Source organism: Rana temporaria, chromosome 7 (genome assembly GCF_905171775.1).
Source record: "Rana temporaria chromosome 7, aRanTem1.1, whole genome shotgun sequence".
Lineage (NCBI taxonomy): Eukaryota > Metazoa > Chordata > Amphibia > Anura > Ranidae > Rana > Rana temporaria.
The window spans coordinates 162,440,764-162,457,985 of NC_053495.1; the positions used below are offsets into that span (position 1 = coordinate 162,440,764).

The 17,222-nt window shown below is 43.1% G+C and overlaps 1 protein-coding gene across 6 annotated transcripts in view; it reads right to left on the reverse strand.

Moving 5' to 3' along the window:
- Positions 1-17,222, reverse strand: part of RASAL2 (RAS protein activator like 2) — a 425,879-nt gene that overhangs the window by 268,590 nt on the left and 140,067 nt on the right. For 3 of the 6 annotated variants that reach the window (XM_040360348.1, XM_040360347.1, XM_040360346.1), the window contains exon 1: positions 16,682-17,222. This exon is cut by the window's right edge. The exons of the other annotated variants lie outside the window; for them this stretch is intronic. In XM_040360348.1, coding sequence (XP_040216282.1) covers positions 16,682-17,222 — 541 coding nt within the window. The remainder of the gene's footprint in view (positions 1-16,681) is intronic. 6 annotated transcript variants of the gene reach the window in all.

The window sequence follows — 17,222 nt, forward strand, 5'->3', positions numbered from 1 at the left end:
GCTGCTGATAGGGGTGGGGACCACCAGTGCTCCTGTGGGGGCATGGGTACACAGGGGGGCCCCAAACAGCAGGGGAAGTTAGTGTGGTTTGGCAGAGGGGCAGTTTCAGAAGGATGCCCTGTGCAGCTGAAAGTCAGTTTGTTCCCCTCCTGCTGGCTTTCAGCTGCTGCAGGGAGAGACACAGACACAGGGCATTATTCCTGTAATTGCTTCCCCGACACCGATCCCCCTCCCTGTTATGCCTGCTTTTTATCCCCCCTTGTCACTGTTAAAATATATATATATATATATATATATATATATATATATATATATATATATATATATATATTATGTAAAAAACAAATATAAAAGGGCTAATTCACACAGATTCTCTGATGTTTGTGTCCGCTAATAATGATTTTAGTGTATTTTATATATATTGGGGGGTGGGGGCCTCTGCCAGGTAAGCTGTATGGTGGGGCCCTGTGATTTTTAACAGCAGCCCTGGGTGTACTCACTTTTGTGAGATACTGTGTGTATATATATATTATACATACACACATACACACACACACACACACATATATATATATATCACACACATATACATGTATTAGAAAATTATTTTATATATTAGATTGGATATAAATGTGGTGTGTCTTTAATCGGTAAAGGACTGGTTTGAATCAGCATATGACTTTACGATTTGGTGCGCTGTGGTAAAAGAGAGGAAATGTCCAGCTGATAGAAACATCGAGATGATTATCATTCAGAGAATGTGTTCAGCCTGCACAACCAAACGTATCCTCCTTGTTAAAGAAGAGCGTGTTGGGGTCACACGCTGCATGCGGCCTTGAGAGCAGACATGAACAATACAAGCCCAGGGGTCACAAGCAGCGAGATAGGAAACAGGATAATGGTGTCAGTCATGTCCTGTACCTCAGCATATAGCATTCGGTGTACATTGGCGCACATGTAGACATATGAAGCAGCTACAGCATAGTGAAGGGACTTTACCCAGGGGAGCCATACAAGTCAGCGGAGCTTACTGCAAACTAATAGTACTGGCAATGTTAGTTTAGCTGTGATACAAAGCCAGCACTTCTCTAAGCTGGGCCACAATGCGCTTCATAGGCAGTTAGAGCAAATGCATAGACGCCAACATTTCACAATAATTTCCTAGGAACACTTCACTTTAAAACAGTTCCTTTAAAAGTACCATGTACATCTGAATATACACACAGGATGAAGGTCATATTATCATATCTGCACATCTTTAGTAAGAAAAAAAGAAAAATAAAAAAGACTGACTATAGAGATATCACAGTGGCAATCCCATTGCCTGCTTCACTAATCCCCTTAGTTTCACGTCTTTTGTTGCCATGGAACACATTTCACATCAAGGTTACCATCAATGAAAACAGACCACCCTGCCTATCTGTAGGACTTGATAAGTGTCTTCATTTGAGCAAGAAAAAAAAAATCTCTATAGATCATGGATGAATCTGTGAGAGCTGGTGACTGTCAATCAGAGGCTCTCTTCTCTGCGCCCTCCTTGCTCACTGGAGGGGCTGAGCCGGGTGCTGGTCCAGGTATGTGGATGGATCCCAACTCAATTGTAACAATCATGACCAAGCCTGGAATGGCTCTGTGACATCAGCCGACAGCGGGATTTAGCCCACTGTCTGCTGAAAATGGGTCACAGGCAGGGTGGATAAAAATCAATTTTTTTTTTTTTAACCACTTAAGACCCGGACCAAAATGCAGGTATAAGATCAGGCGCCTTTTTGCGACTCGGCACTACGTTGCTTTAACTGACAATTGCGCGGTCATGCGACGTGGATCCCAAACAAAATTGGCGTCTTTTTTTTCCCCACAAATAGAGCTTTCTTTTGGTGGTATTTGATCACCTCTGCAATTTTTTTTTTTTGCGCTATAAACAAAAAATAGAGCGACAATTTTGAAAAAAAAATGCAATATTTTTTACTTTTTTCTATAATAAATATCCCCCAAGTTCAGTTCAGGCCGATACGTATTCTACCTATTTTTGGTAAAAAAAAAAATCGCAATAAGCGTTTATCGATTGGTTTGCGCAAAATTTATAGCGTTTACAAAATAGGGGATAGTTTTATTGCATTTTTATCATTTTTTTTTTTTTACTACTAATGGCGGCGATCCGCGATTTTTTTCGTGACTGCGACATTATGGCGGACACTTCAGACAATGTTGACACATTTTTGGGACCATTGTCATTTTCACAGCAAAAAATGCATTTAAATTGCATTCTTTATTGTGAAAATGACAGTTGCAGTTTGGGAGTTAACAACTAGGGGGTTATGTGTGACCTCATTTGGGTTTCTAACTGTAGGGGGGTGTGGCTGTAGGTGTGACGTCATCGATTCTGTTTCCCTATAAAAAGGGAACACACGATCGATGACAGCGCCACAGTGAAGAACGGGGAAGCTGTGTTTACACACAACACAGCTCTCCCCGTTCTTCAGCTCCGGGGACCGATAGTGGGACTCCAGCGGCGATCGGGTCCGCGAGTCCCACGGTCACGGAGCTTCGGACCAGGCCCCGTGTTTATATTTTGGTAAACTAATTCATCGAATTCAAGCTCTGCAAGCCAAGATAACATGCACTGCATTGATGCATTCACACAATTTCACAGTAACCATGAGATAAAACAAAGTTCAGGAATATTCCTTTATCCCATTGTTTTGCAAATCTATGTACACTACAAACTGTATGATTGTTGGAAGAGAAAGGCATCTGTATCAAGCTCTGAGTGTTAAGAAGGAAGGGCAAGCAGTAAAAATGAAAGTGAAACCTTCTAAGCAGCTTGCGATTTTTCTGCACATAGCTTGAAGTGCTTTATTCCTCCCTTAAGGAGAAAAATGGCAGCAGGTCGTAAAAGAGACCCAGTTTGGGAATATTTACTATCCTGACAGCTTATTATTTTAAATAGGAAACCTTTCATTTTGTTTTCAAATATTAAAGATTCTAACAGCAAGAATAAGGCCTTCCATTTAAAGAGCACCTGTCATTTCAGATCCATCATGTAGGACTTGATAAGTGTCTTCATTTGAGCAAGAAATAAAAATTTCTATAGATCATGGATGAATCTGTGAGAGCTGGTGACTGTCAGAGGCTCTCTCCTCTGCGCCCTCCTTGCTCACTGGAGAGGCTGAGCCGGGTGCGGGCATCCACTCACCTGCTGCCGCCACGTGCCTCACCTTGTTGTGTCGCTGCCGCATCACCAGCCGTCCCATTAAAGTGAATGTGACTGTCGGTGAGTAAACAGCGGGTCAGAGGGGGAGCCGCTGCAGGACAGAGATGACAGTTGCTCTTTAAAAATTATGATTTAAATGGAGGCGATTTAACTCAAGCCTTTTTACTAGCGATTTAAATCATGGATTTAAATTGTGGTTTAAATTGACCCGATTTAAATTGTGGTTTAAATTGACCCGATTTAAATCAAATCCACCCTGGTCACAGAAGTGCAGAACAAGCTTTGACTGTTACACACCTTTACAGAAAGCCGATGCTCGGGTCACTGCTCTCTGCTAGCACACAGCAGACCCAACATAATACAAGTAAATGTTACATTCCGCTATAAAATCCAATGCAGTGTCAACTAAACTGAACATTTCAATTTCTCCTAGTACTGTCCGGTTGACAGACATAATGGCTTCTTCTATCTCTTGGGAACTTTAGAGGAGAGATGTCCCCGCCTCATACTCTTGTTCATCCAACTGCTTCCTCATCATTACAAAACAAATTATTGGTGTCACTCTCCCCGGATGGATTAGCCACAATATAGAACAATGAGATAACTGAACACAATGACATTCTGGCGGTGGCATTATGAGAAGGAAACACAAATCACTGTGGGAACATTTCGCCACGCTGTAAAAGAGTTCTAAAGCACGGGTGATCCATCTCCCTGGTGTCCTGACATCATCACTGCTGGATATTATATAATGGGACTCATTTATTGGAAATATTACTGACCTCATTATGTCACTGCTACATGACTATACATTTATCGTAAAGTTTTATTTCTGACGGATTCCCATGAAAATAAATAAACTGATGGCATATCCTAGATATGTGTAGCAATAGAAAGTGTTACTAAACTGCACTCTTATCTCGTCTCCCACAGTACACAGAACATGGAAATACAAACTGCTAAATACCTTTTCCCATCAGCAGTATATAGCAGTCTTGTGATTTCTATCAGTGTCTAGTTAAAGCTTGTAGGAGATTTATTCTACTCTGACTGTCTTATGAGACTGCATGCCTCCTGTCCCTTTGTCTGAGCAGTGCTGATTGGCCCTGTGCTGATCACATGCACCCTCCCAAAAAAACAATAACAAACAAACAAAAAAATAAACTCTAGAAATACACACCAAACTGAGCATGTGCAGAGTGCCCCCAAAGCTCTGTTCTATCAACAGGTGGATTGGGGACAGTAAAAGAATAGGAGTATCAGAGAGGACAGAATCAAACGGCGTTTATACACAATGTACAGGATTAACCCCCTAGGTTCCACAGTGAGTATAACAAGCATGCTTTACTGTTGCATATACAGACTGATTTTACGGTTGTGGGTTTAGTAACACTTAAAGCCAAAAGCCGCCCATACATTATGCAATTTTCTTTCCTTTAAAAAGGAAGTAAACCCTGTTAAAAAAAAAAAAACACAACCGGAAAAAAACACCTGCAAGACAAAGGCATAATGAGCTAGTATGCATAGCATACTAGCTCATTATGAATTACTTACCTGAGATCGAAGCCCCCGAATCGGTCCCCGATCACCTTCTCCACCGCCGCCATCTCTCCGGAGTGAGTTCCGGGTATCGCTGCTCCGACGCTGTAACTGGCCGGAGCAGCGATGACGTCACTCCCGCGCATGCACAGCACGATTGCCTTCACTAACAGCACGCTCAGTGTGCCTGCGCCGTAGACATCGATGCCCCTTTTTGGGAAAAATCTCCTTAACTGTGTAGGTTATGGAGATATTTCTTGGACCACCAGGTAAGCCTTAATCTAGGCTTACCTGTAGGTTAAAGTGGTCTGTAAGAGATTACAACCACTTTAACCACGATTCCTACCTCAACACAGTCAGTGTTAATGGGGGAATCCCTGTCGCAGCACAGTGAGCCTTCCCGACCAGCAGAATACAATGATCACTGCTAGCCCCTATAGCCAACCGACAGGCTGGATGTACAAAAGCCAACCAATAGATTGACTTCACTACAACCAGCCTGCCCATAGATCAGGGGTGTCAAACTCAATTTCATCATGGGCCGCATCAGCATTATGATTGCCCTCAAAAGGGCCGGTTGTATCTGTAAGATTAGATGTCCAGCGCATTCTGTCCCCTATCATTAGATGTCAAGAGCCACCCCACCATCAGAAGTCGAGTCCCCCTAGACTCCCTTACATCACAGTGCGCCCCCATTCCTTATGCTGCTGCTGGGAAGAAGCTGGATGCATTGTTTGAAAGCAGAAAGTAAGGGTCTAGAGGAGGACCAGAGGAGGGCTGGAGCTCTCCTGCAGCTATAGGAGAGGTGTGAGGGCCACATGAAATGGCCTGGAGGGCCAGATTCGGCCAGCGGGTCTTGTGTTTGACACCTATGCCATAGATGGATTGCAATTCACCCAGTTCCTGCTAAACCAACCAAATTTCCATCCATCTATGGCTGGCTTAATAAAGCAAGGACATCTAAGGGACAAGGAATTCTACAGCCCAGAGACAGCTCTGCTCTAAAGTCAGGAGAAGATTTCAGCAGCTACACCATGTAAACAGGACTGAATGAATTATCACCACACTAAGCAGGAGAATAAAATACTACCGTGTGGCACTGAGCCATGCTGCCACCCCACATGTGTGAGAACCGCAGCGTCCCCCGTCAAAGGGGCAGCTTGGGTGAATGGGCAGAGATGCTGCAACACTGCCTATTGACATGTGAACCCTGAAGGTCAGCCTGTCAGGATGGCGGCACAGAGCCCAATGCCTTCACCAGAGGAATGCCAGCTGTCAGCCGTGAAGGAACAGACGCCTCTTTCAGAGCAGCGAAAACTCCAGAGCGACCACAAGACAGATTTCTGAGTCACCGAAGCAGCAAGCCAACCCCACTCTGACACAGACGAGTTATGTGACACCACAGAGAAAACACGTCTTTCATAGCATGCACCTGTACACACAGGAAGACCACTCCGTCCTCACCGACACCGAGCAGGTATGCCATTCAGGAATACAATTCACTCTCCTCTGGACCTTACCCGCCGGCCGCCATACACTTGGTTAGGGTCAGCAAAGCCTGGTACACATAAAAGATTATCTGACGAATTATCTTTTTTTTTTTGCATAATTTTTTTCTATATTAAAAACAGAATGGTTACTAAAATTCAGAAAATTCTTGTACGACAGAACAAAAATTCAAAAGTGAAGTAATTTATTGTGTTTTCAGACAAAAACGTAGAAATCGTATGAGAAAAAAAAAAGTTTCCCGCTTGTCCCATCGGAAAATTTTGCACGACCTATCCTATTTGGCTCTCGAAAACTCTGTACCAATAATCAGAACACCATACGATTGCTTCGAAAGCAATATTTTTTATATGATTTTCTGATTGTATGCACCGGCCTTAAAAACTTTACTGCAGATTATTATCTGCTTAAAGTATGCAATAAGAACTTAAAGTGGGGTTCCACCCTCTATTTCCAATTTGGCCCCCGACGTTGCTGATCTCATTGCCTAAAATATTTTTCGTTAAATCATTTTACCCTTTTTGGCCCACTTAAAGCTTTACTTCCTCTGTACCTCACCACGGCGAGGATGTAATTTCCCAGGTGCTCATGGACTCCTAGGATATGTATCATCAATCACAGGCGTCAATGGGTAACTTGCAGTACACAGAGTGTGCCGTGGTGTGCAGGTGCAAGAGATCGGGAGGTGCATGCTGGGTAGCCAGCTGCACCATTTCCCGGAAGAAACACGGAGCAGCCTTCAGATGCCCACACTAAGGATGGAAGCTCTCTGGATCCGGAGGGTTCAGCGAGTACAAACACATGTAGGGCTGAAACAACGAATCGATTAATCGACAACTAATCGATTACAATTTTCATAATCAATTAATCGGCCAGTAACATAATAGGGTTAAAAAAACTAAAATGAGCCCTTTATAGTACAAAAAAAGCAAATATTACTTTCTCTGTCCCACAGTAAAAAAAATGAACCCCTTACAGTAGCGATTATTTGCTCTTTTTGCACTTATTTCTGTTTTTTAACCCCATTATGTTACTAAACATCTCAGGCCTGGGTCACACCTCTGTTTTTTGGTGCTTTTTGCAGAAACACACTACAGTTCATTTACATGTTTTCCTATGGGACACGTTCAAATCCATGATTTTTTTTTTCAGCTGCTGTGTATTTGGAAAGGGCAAGGACTTAATTCAAAACTGCGCCATTTTTTTTGGTTCAATATACTTGACGGTATTTAGGCGCTATTTTTAGCGCTATACCGCCTGAAAAATGCCTCATTGTAAAAGGGGCCTAACAGTACAAAATATAGCATACAGATTTTTACGCAAGAATAAATAGTATGTGCCCACGTGCAAGTTACCAAAAATGGAAATGATTTTACCAAGAGCCTTGTATAGCAATCGTACCAGTTATAGCAAAACTGGAGTTTTATGTATTATGTGTTTGTGATAAAAATACATATCACACAAAATTATTTATTTGCTGCACTGGCAGTATGAATATTTGGTTCTTGTGTTGTGAAGGTAAAATAAGAACCATGTGGGTGCAGCCTGGGCAATCGGACACTTCACTGTCAATGTATTATGATCCCCTCAAGAGGTTGCCGGAGGTCAGAGAGGATATCAAGTTGCCCAGGGCTGCCATGGCCTTAGTAGCCAACAAGTGACTGGTGCAGAATTCACTGTAATAACATAATGAACCAAAAGAAACATTATGTGGGATGAATCTTCATTTTAATAACATAAAAAAAAAGTGCTTGGCTGGGGAAAATGGTCCAGAATAGGAGGAAATAAAGCCGAAAAGGTACAGCCATAATAGAACTTGGGAACTACCATTATCAACTAGATATGAATGTCAAGGTTGCCATAGTCCTGGCTACAAGAACTAGCAAGACAATGACCAGAAGACAAAGTATGTGTCCAGTAAGGTAAACTAGATGAACCGAAATGCTGCGTACACACGACCGTTATTCATGTCATGAAAAAAACAACGTTTTTCTCAACGCGATACCTCTCAAGCTTGCCCTGCATACACAAGTTCGTGAAAAAAAAAATGCTCGAGCAAAGCGCGGTGACGTACAACAGCACTATAAAAGGGGAAGTTTAATTTGCATTGGCGCCACCCTTTGGGCTGCTTTTGCCAATTTCCCTGTCTCATAACTTGCTTCTGAGCATGCGTGTTTTTTTCCCACCTCATTAAAGCATACACACGACCGTTTTTCACGACGTGAAAAAGAACGATGTTCTATTGTGGGCGGTAAACACACGACCGTTTTTCATGACCAATTAAAAAAATTCTATTTTTCTCGTCATGAAAAACGGTTGTGTGGTCGTGTGTCATTACTCTACATCGGGGTTTCTCAACCGGGGTTCCTTCAGAGATTGCTACTTGAGAAATGTATGCTTCTCAGATAAGTTCCCACTGACACCATTCATCTTTTTATCGGTCGGGGGTAATTCTTCCCAATGACCACAAGTGTAATGCCGCGTACACACGATCAGATTTTACGTCGGAAAAACTTTGGATGGTTTTTCCAACGGAATTCAGCTCAAGCTTGGCTTGCATACACACGGTCACCCAAAAGTTCTCTGAACTTTCGTTTGTCAAGAACGCGGTGACGTACAACACAACAACGAGCCGAGAAAATTAAGTTCAATGCTTCCGAGCATGCGTCAAATTGTTTCCGAGCATGCATCACAATTTTGCTACAGAAGATCGGATTTTCCAATAAAAAAAAAATTCAGTTGGAAAATTTGAGAACCAGCTCTCAATCTTTTGCTGGCAGAAATCCCGCCAGCAAAAGTCAGATTGAGCCTACACATGGTCGGAATTTTCATTCATAAGCTCATTGAACTTTTGCTGGCAGAATTTCCAAATCGTTGGTACAGGGCATTAGAAGCATTCTTCCCACTGACCAGCACACTAATGTATCATCCGTTGTAGGAATGGCAGTTTTAGCAGGGGTTTCCTGAGACTGGTAGTCATTTCAAGGGCTCCTCCATGTTAAAAAGGTTGGGAAAGGCTACTCTACATACTTGTTCTAGGTCAGCCACTCACAGAGAATTATGCTGCGTACACACGATCAGAATTTCCGACAAGAAAAGTTCCATGTGAGCTTTTGGTCGTAAATTCTGACCGTGTGTAGGCCCCATTGGACTTTTTCTGTCGGAATTTCCGACAGCAAAAATTTAAGAGCTGGTTCTCAAATTTTCAGACGGGAAAAGTTCTGGTCGGAAATTCCGATTGTCTGTATGCAATTCCATCCTACGCATGCTCGGAATCATTGAACGTCATTTTTTTTTTGGCTGTTAGTAGTGTTGTACTTCACCGCGTTCTTGACGGTCAGAATTTCCGACAACATTTGTGTAACCGTGTGTATGCAACATAAGTTTGAGCCAAAATTCCGTCAGAAAAAAAACCGTGATTTTCTTGGAATTTCCGATTATGGTTTCTGAAGCATGTCCTTAAAAACAAAAGCCGTTTCAGTTGCTGTATTTCGATCCTCAAATCCTTCATTATTAAAAGATAGGTTTGACAAGAATGGGTCAGTACTACAGCATCTCCAAACTACAACTCAGATTACATGCACATAGGAAAAGAAAACCATTCTGAAAAATGCTACGTAAACGTCATTAACAAAATGACTTCATCAATGAGTCATGTCAGACTCACCATAGGATACCAGAGCAGTTCCCAGTGGCATTCCCATACGGTGAGGTCATGATGATGATGTGGCACCAACGTACCATGCAATAAAAAGGTATGCTTCAGATCACATATGCTCAGCATGAAAACAAATCAATGATTGCAGGTAGAATAGGATGTGGTTGTGCCTGGTGCATAATAAGGCATAATTTAGCGATTCCCGTATTTAGAAAAAGAAAAAAACATCCAATTTCTAGACCTCATTTGTACCATTTTGTGAACACTGTCTGGGCGACTAAGTGCAATACATTGGGGTTGATTTACTAAAGGCAAATAGACTTTGCAGTTGCTCCTGAGCTTAGTAAATGAGGTAAGGCTTCACTTTACAAAGAATACCCAATCACATGCAAGAAAAAAAACAGCAGCTTTTTTTGCTTGCACATGATTGGATGATGGAAGCCAGCAAAGCTTCAGCTCATTTACTAAGCTCTGGAGAACTGCTCTTACGGGGTGCACAGTCTTTATGCTTTTAGTAAATCAACCCCTTTGTTTCCCCGTCAAACTCTGACTTTGTCTTTCATTGCTGACAGCAGAGCAAATTTGGTGATTTTCAGTGACATATACTGTAGAAATTCAACTTGAACGGCCCTTTCACACAGGCGCCTTCCATTCCAATCACTAGGAGACCTGCCTGCTGATCAGAGCAGAGCAGCGAATGACAGATCTATGTCTGCTCAGTCTATGCAATGCAGAATCTGACAGACCCTCCTATGCTCCAAGGGCGGCTGGGAGCAAACGGACTGTTCATTAACGCCCGGCTGCCTCCGATCCAGTCCGCCACGATGAAAGAGGGTGCAATTTTTTTAGCACGTCCGATTAGACCTGGGAGGTAGGCGGGTGTTAATGGACTGCCATTTACACCTGCTGGTCCATAGGGATGCATGGACCAATCAGGTCCACCTGAAAACCTGGCAAGCTGACATGATTGGATCTTCTATGTGAAAGGGCCCTTCATCCAGTTTTACATTAGTAAAAAAACAAGCATTTTATAATACAGATATAGGAACAAGGATTTTGTACTTATTTGTTTACCAATGTTCCCCCAAAGCAGAATTTGGGCTGGGAAATGAAGGGGCAGAATAGGAAAGCAAGGGGGTAGAGCAAAATAGCAGGGGGCAACAAAAAAGGCAAGGAGGGTGGCGGTGCAAAGGGGGGTCCACACAGAAAAGGTAAGGGGGGTGTGGAAAAAAAAAGAGGTGGCAGAACAGGAAGGTGAGGGGCAGCAGTATGTGTCAAAGTCAATGCAATGCACAGTGCTGTCATGTCTAGCGGAAAGCTGTTGACCACATCATTGTTCTGATGCGACTTCACTCTCCAGTCAAACTTATGCACGCTGTAATTCGAGGTTTGCCTCAAGTTCAGCTTTAAAACAGAACAAAAAGATCATACCAGGAATGCCTTGCTTAACAAAGAAAGCAGAAGTAACCCACCAACGGGAACAATAATTAACCAGCTTCCCCAATCCATAATCCAATTGTATTATTTATACGTCAAACAAGATATTCCCGTTACGTTGTTTCCCAAATAAATTACATAGAATCTGATGATCAGACTTCAGGAGGTCACTGTGAACAAAGACAAGTTTCTCACACATAAGAAAAAAATAACATTGTTATTATAGATAGACAGATATATATACATATACATACATACATACATATATATACATATACATACACACACACACACCCATATATATATATATATATATATATATATATATATATATATATATACATATACACACACACACACATACACCTATATATATATATATATATATCTAAATAAATGTTTCTCGACAGTTATGGGTTATGGTTAGTGTGTCCTAAATGGCTCTGTAATACAAAATTGGCATTTAAACTATCCCACAAATTTGATGGTACAAGCTTCTGCAGTGTGGCTTAGAGATTTTTGCTTTGAAATAAGTTCCAAGTGACACGACCTCTGTTCGTGGAACAAGCAGGCCTGTAATAGATCCAGAGGGACGAGGAAGACCTACCTATCATATTTAGTTGGCGACAGCATGAGATATACATTTGTGGCATTCTTGACATTAGTTGGTTACTGACACTTCATGAAACAAGATGCAATTTATTTTTCTATGCAAAAATGCTCGACAACGCCAAAAATGTTAATCTACTAATGCAGATAACAAGACTCTGTTCTATTAAAAGGAGAAGTACAGTCAAAGCTCGTTTGGCTGTAATTCTCCTGTGGATCACAGGAGTGGAGATTTGCACACCCGTGACCCGTTTTCAGCAGAGAACGGGCTCAAGTCCACTTTACATGTTTGTGTACTATTTGTTTTAAAGTATAAAGTAAAGGCAAAACTTTTCTGTGGATAGAGTGGAGAGGGATTAGAACATTTGTCAGCTTTTTATGACAGGACTAGGACGAAGCGCATGTGCGCAAATTGTGTCGTCACGGCCTGTGTTCTATGCTGGTCCCCGGGTCTCCACCCCCTCTGGCACTTGCGGCTGTCACAGCCCGCCGTTCTCAGGGGGGTACAGTCCACACTCTTGTAAGGGGCCTGGATGACCTGAGCGGCTTGTGCCCCCTCAAGTTATTTTCACCCGCTGCCTGAAGGCTGGATGATTGACAGACACTTTGGGCCACTCCGCCACACTTCCTGGTTGCCGGGGCAACGCCAAGCTCACTCCTCACAGGCGCAGCCAATTAGAAGCCTCCGGATGCACTTCTGCTGGGATGTGTGAAGCTGTGTAAGGGGCCCAAAAAATGGCTGCCCTGGCCGTTCTAACACACCTGTTACATCAGAGGATCGGCTTTCCAGGCTCCTGGTCCCGGTCTTTGGTCTACTGGTCAGCTGACTTTCCCCCAACCACTAGCATACAAAGGGTTACACCCCCAGACCTTTCATTGGGCTTCGAGTGTTTATACACTATTCCGCGGTTCTCTGCAAATCTGTTCCTGACCAGTGGATTGCCTTCTCCGGGTTTTTCCTTCACAGCACGGGCATTGGCAACCCACCCCCCCCCATGCTTACAGCCTGGATCCATGGACAGCGTTTAACTCCTCGGTGTCCGCGAGACTTCCAGTTACACCGTATGCTCTTTTAATATTCTACTCTTTCACCTTTACTATCACAAGACTTCATTGTGCTTTTAATGTTTACATTTTTTTTATACGCCATTAAACACTGACCAAATTATATTACTCTGGTTGCATTGGTTTGGTACTTATCCCCACCCACGGTGGACAACACATTTTGGGTTGTCCCCAGAAAAGAAATAGAGGGAAAATATTCCAATGGGGATACTAGTTCTGGTGACCTGGGGTGTCCAAGGAATTCCTTTAATTTGCAGGGATTTCTTATCACTTCCCGTTCGGCTATGGGACAGGAAGTGAAAGGAAATCTCAGCAATGGGACACAGATGGTGGGGGGAAAAAAATATCTAATAGGGGTTATAATGCTCCCTTGCTCAATCCAAAATGAAAAAAAAAAGGTTTTGCCCATAGTTCTACTTTAACCAATAAATGTATACTACATTGCTAATGAAGATCTCACACTGCTGTCCCTTGTCTTTTGGACTGCAAAGGTAGCTTGCAAAGCTTCTACAATAATTCCAAATTCAATGCAGGTGAGATCCCTTCATTGGTTGCCGGTAAAAGACAGAATCTCCTTCAAGGCACTCTGCCTTAGGCTGGGTTCACACTACTACACTACTTTCATCCTACTTTGCTCTGCTACATTGGTCCTACATTTATCCTACATTGGTCCTACATCCATCCTACTTTCATGAACAGGATACTACTTTGGTCCGACTTCAATGATATTCAATGGGCCTGAAGTAGGATCAATGTAGGACCAAAAGTAGTACAGGGAACATTTTCAAAGTCGGACCGACTTGTGTAGGACGCTACAAGACGCTCTCAAAAGGAAACATTGAACACAGAGCAAAGTAGGATGAAAGTAGTGTAGTAGTGTGAACCCAGCCTTAGGGCTCTTTCACATGGAGCGGATCCGTATTGATCCGCCCCGTGTGTGTCCGTCTGCTCAGAGGGGATCATCCGTAAATCCCCGCTGAGCTGTTGGCGGACAGGGCGGTCCCCGCACACTGTGCAGAGACCGCCCTGTCTTTCCTCCGCTCTCCCCCATGGGGAATCGGATGAATACCAACCGTGTGTCTGTATTCATCCGATCCGTTCCACCAGACAAAAGAAAAATAGGGTTTTCTTCCCTCTGAAAAAGCGGATCTTTGCGGACGTTAGCGGATGCTCAATCCGCTAACGTCTGCAATCCCATAGGGAAGCATTACAAGTCCGTAAACGGACTTGTAATAAACGGACCGTTTGTCCGCCGTGTGAAAGGGCCCTAATGCATAAGTGTATTCAAGGAAACGCCCCCCAATATCTATGCGAAAAAATAAAAGCTCATAACCCCAATCGTATTCTGCGATCCACCAATCAAAACCTTGTCCAGATACCCAAAACCAGATACAAGTCCAAAGGAGATCGAAGGTTTGCAGTTCAGGGACCACGACTGTGGAACGCTCTACCAACCACCATCCGTTTGGAGGTGGACCACTTGGCCTTCAGGAGAAAGATTAAAACCCATCTCTTCTGAGGTCAAAGGGTTTCACCCACGGAATGGATACAGCGCCCAGAGGCGATTCAGTTTGCATGTGTTGCGCTATATACGTTTTTCACTCACTCATTTGACCTGCAGCTGACGTGTGATCTGCTTAAAAATGTTTTTGCATCCTCATAGACATGTATGGTCAGAGAAGCAGTTCAAAGGCCTGTTGACCTAAGCCCTAAAGACGCTATTATTTGGTTTATAACTTCTTATTAACCATTCTAGTTCTCAAGAAGTAGAAAATGCTAAAAACTCAGGGTACTCAAGGTATACAATTACTTTAGTGAGATTTTTTTTATATGGAGCATCCCAAATAGAATTTCCGAATGTACAGATAAAAAAGTAATCTCCTTAAAACAACCACACTGTATAAGCTTTGATCTCCATAAATGGAATCAACATTCCTTGCACTTATTGCCAAAAACGGTGGCAAATTAAATAAAAGGATATTAAAAAAAAATGTTTGCCTACAAAAGATTGGAGGAAAGGTGCACTGTATCTTCCAAAATCATACCATTTGTTGATCTAGTGCAAGCCCGTGGAAGAAAGCCAGGGATGTGCTTTGAATTATGTGCTTGTATTTACCTAAATGATCATGACTCAACTACATTCTAATTATAAAAAGGCAGTAAGTTGGCAACACTTAGCACAGTGGATGCAATATTTTGATCTTGCCTAAATTAAAGCAAGACAAATTGGAACTGTCTGATCAAATAAACGTATACTGGAAAAGCCAGGGATTACGAAGTTTTACTTAAAGACGCCCTCCAGTTCAGACACAAAATTCTATATTAAGAGGACACTGTGGCCCGCAGAATTTATATCACAGGATTCATCTTCTGGTTGACCTGCTTTCTGAATACCTATATCAGGGGTGCCCAACCTTTTGAAGCACGAGGGCCACTTAAGCGACTTGGTAACCAGTCGTGGGCCACAATGAACGGAGCGGGCGGATGGCAGAGCGGACACGGACAAAGCCCACTAATTTTTTTTTATTTTTTTTTGCGGATTAGAGGTAGGACACAAGTCTGTTTACATCTGCCACTCCTGAATGGAGACTCCAATTGGGTCGGACTAACCGTGTGAAAGGGGCCCATGGCTGCATTCACACTGATGCACTGCGGGTGCAACACAAAGTACTTTTGGCTTTCCTGCACTTTGCAATAGACTTCTATTATATTCTGCAGGTTTGTTGCACTTTCACTAAACTCACACATAATAACAGAAGCCTATGGCTCAGTGCAGGTAACCTGCAGGTGCACTGCTCTGCATCTGTGGGTCAGTTTGAAAGCAGCTCAGTAACCACTGCAGAACAGATATGCCCATATATACACTGTTATTTATACGATTGTGTGTATAAGGCATAATTGAGAAGAACTTGCTTTGGAGTTCCACTTTAACTCAACAAACTAGATTTAGATTGTTACTCACATATTCAATGGATGCTTCCAAATGTAAACCAAACCTCTGAGAATAAATTCAGAATATCCACAAAAACCGAATGCATTGTAACCAATCTTCTTCTGGCTCTCACCATATCGCACACAGTACCGTATTTATCGGCGTATACCGCACACTTTTTTCCCCTTAAAATAAGGGGAAACTCGTGGGTGCGCGATATACGCAGATACCCGCTTCCCGCGCGGTGTTTGAACCTTGCCGCCGACATATACCGAGCGCGGTACACTCGGCCAGGCTAGGCTTCCCTCGCAGTCACGCCCTGTGCCGCCTCCTATGCGAGAAGAGACGAGCGTGCCCGAGTGTACTGCATTCGGTATATGTCGGCGGCGTTCAAACACAGTGCGGGAAGCGGGGATCGGCTCAGAAACAGCGCGGGAGAAGCAGGGAGGACACCACCGAGGCCGCAGACGGACGACAAGGCCACCGATGGACGCCGGGCAAGACACCGACGAGGGGCATTCAAACTAAGTATTTTCTTTTTTCCTCAAATTTCCCTTCTAGGTTGAGGGTGCGCGCTTTACCCCGATAAATACGGTAATTCAATGGGGAAAAAAAAAAAAAACATATCAACTGCAACTTTGTCCTTCCAACGCATGAATAACTCAATGCCAACCTTTTTTAAGGATCTGTACATTCAGCCCTCTCCAAGTCATTGTCTTACCTTCTTCCTCTTCGATTGATGCTGGGATATCTCTATTTGAATTAATAATCCTTGAGAAGCCACTAGAAATGGCAGAAATGAAACCATTATTGAAAAATCCACTTTGTGCCGAATCCACCGAGTGCATCCTCTTCATAGACGGATGCCCATAATGGCTTCTCCATGAAGTAGGACCAGTAGGTTCAGAGGAAGATCGCTCAAATGTCACTCTTCTCCCTCGCTCACCAACAGATGCCGTAGTCTCATTCATTTCATATGATCTTCCCAAGTCATCGGCCCCACGGTGAACGCCAACACCACTTCTATAGATGAATTCAGGCGCGTGTTGACTAGGGACTGGATGATGCAGATGCTCTCTAGAGCTTCCTTTGGCATGAAGTCTGGAAATAGACTGACTCTTCCATCTTAAAAGACGCTTTCCAAAAAAGGGACGTCTAAAAAACGAACGCTTGGTCTTTACATGATGATGCCAGTTATAGTTGTGTAGACCCTCATTTTCGCCGTACACTTCAACAGGTGCCGACATGGACCGTCCAACCAA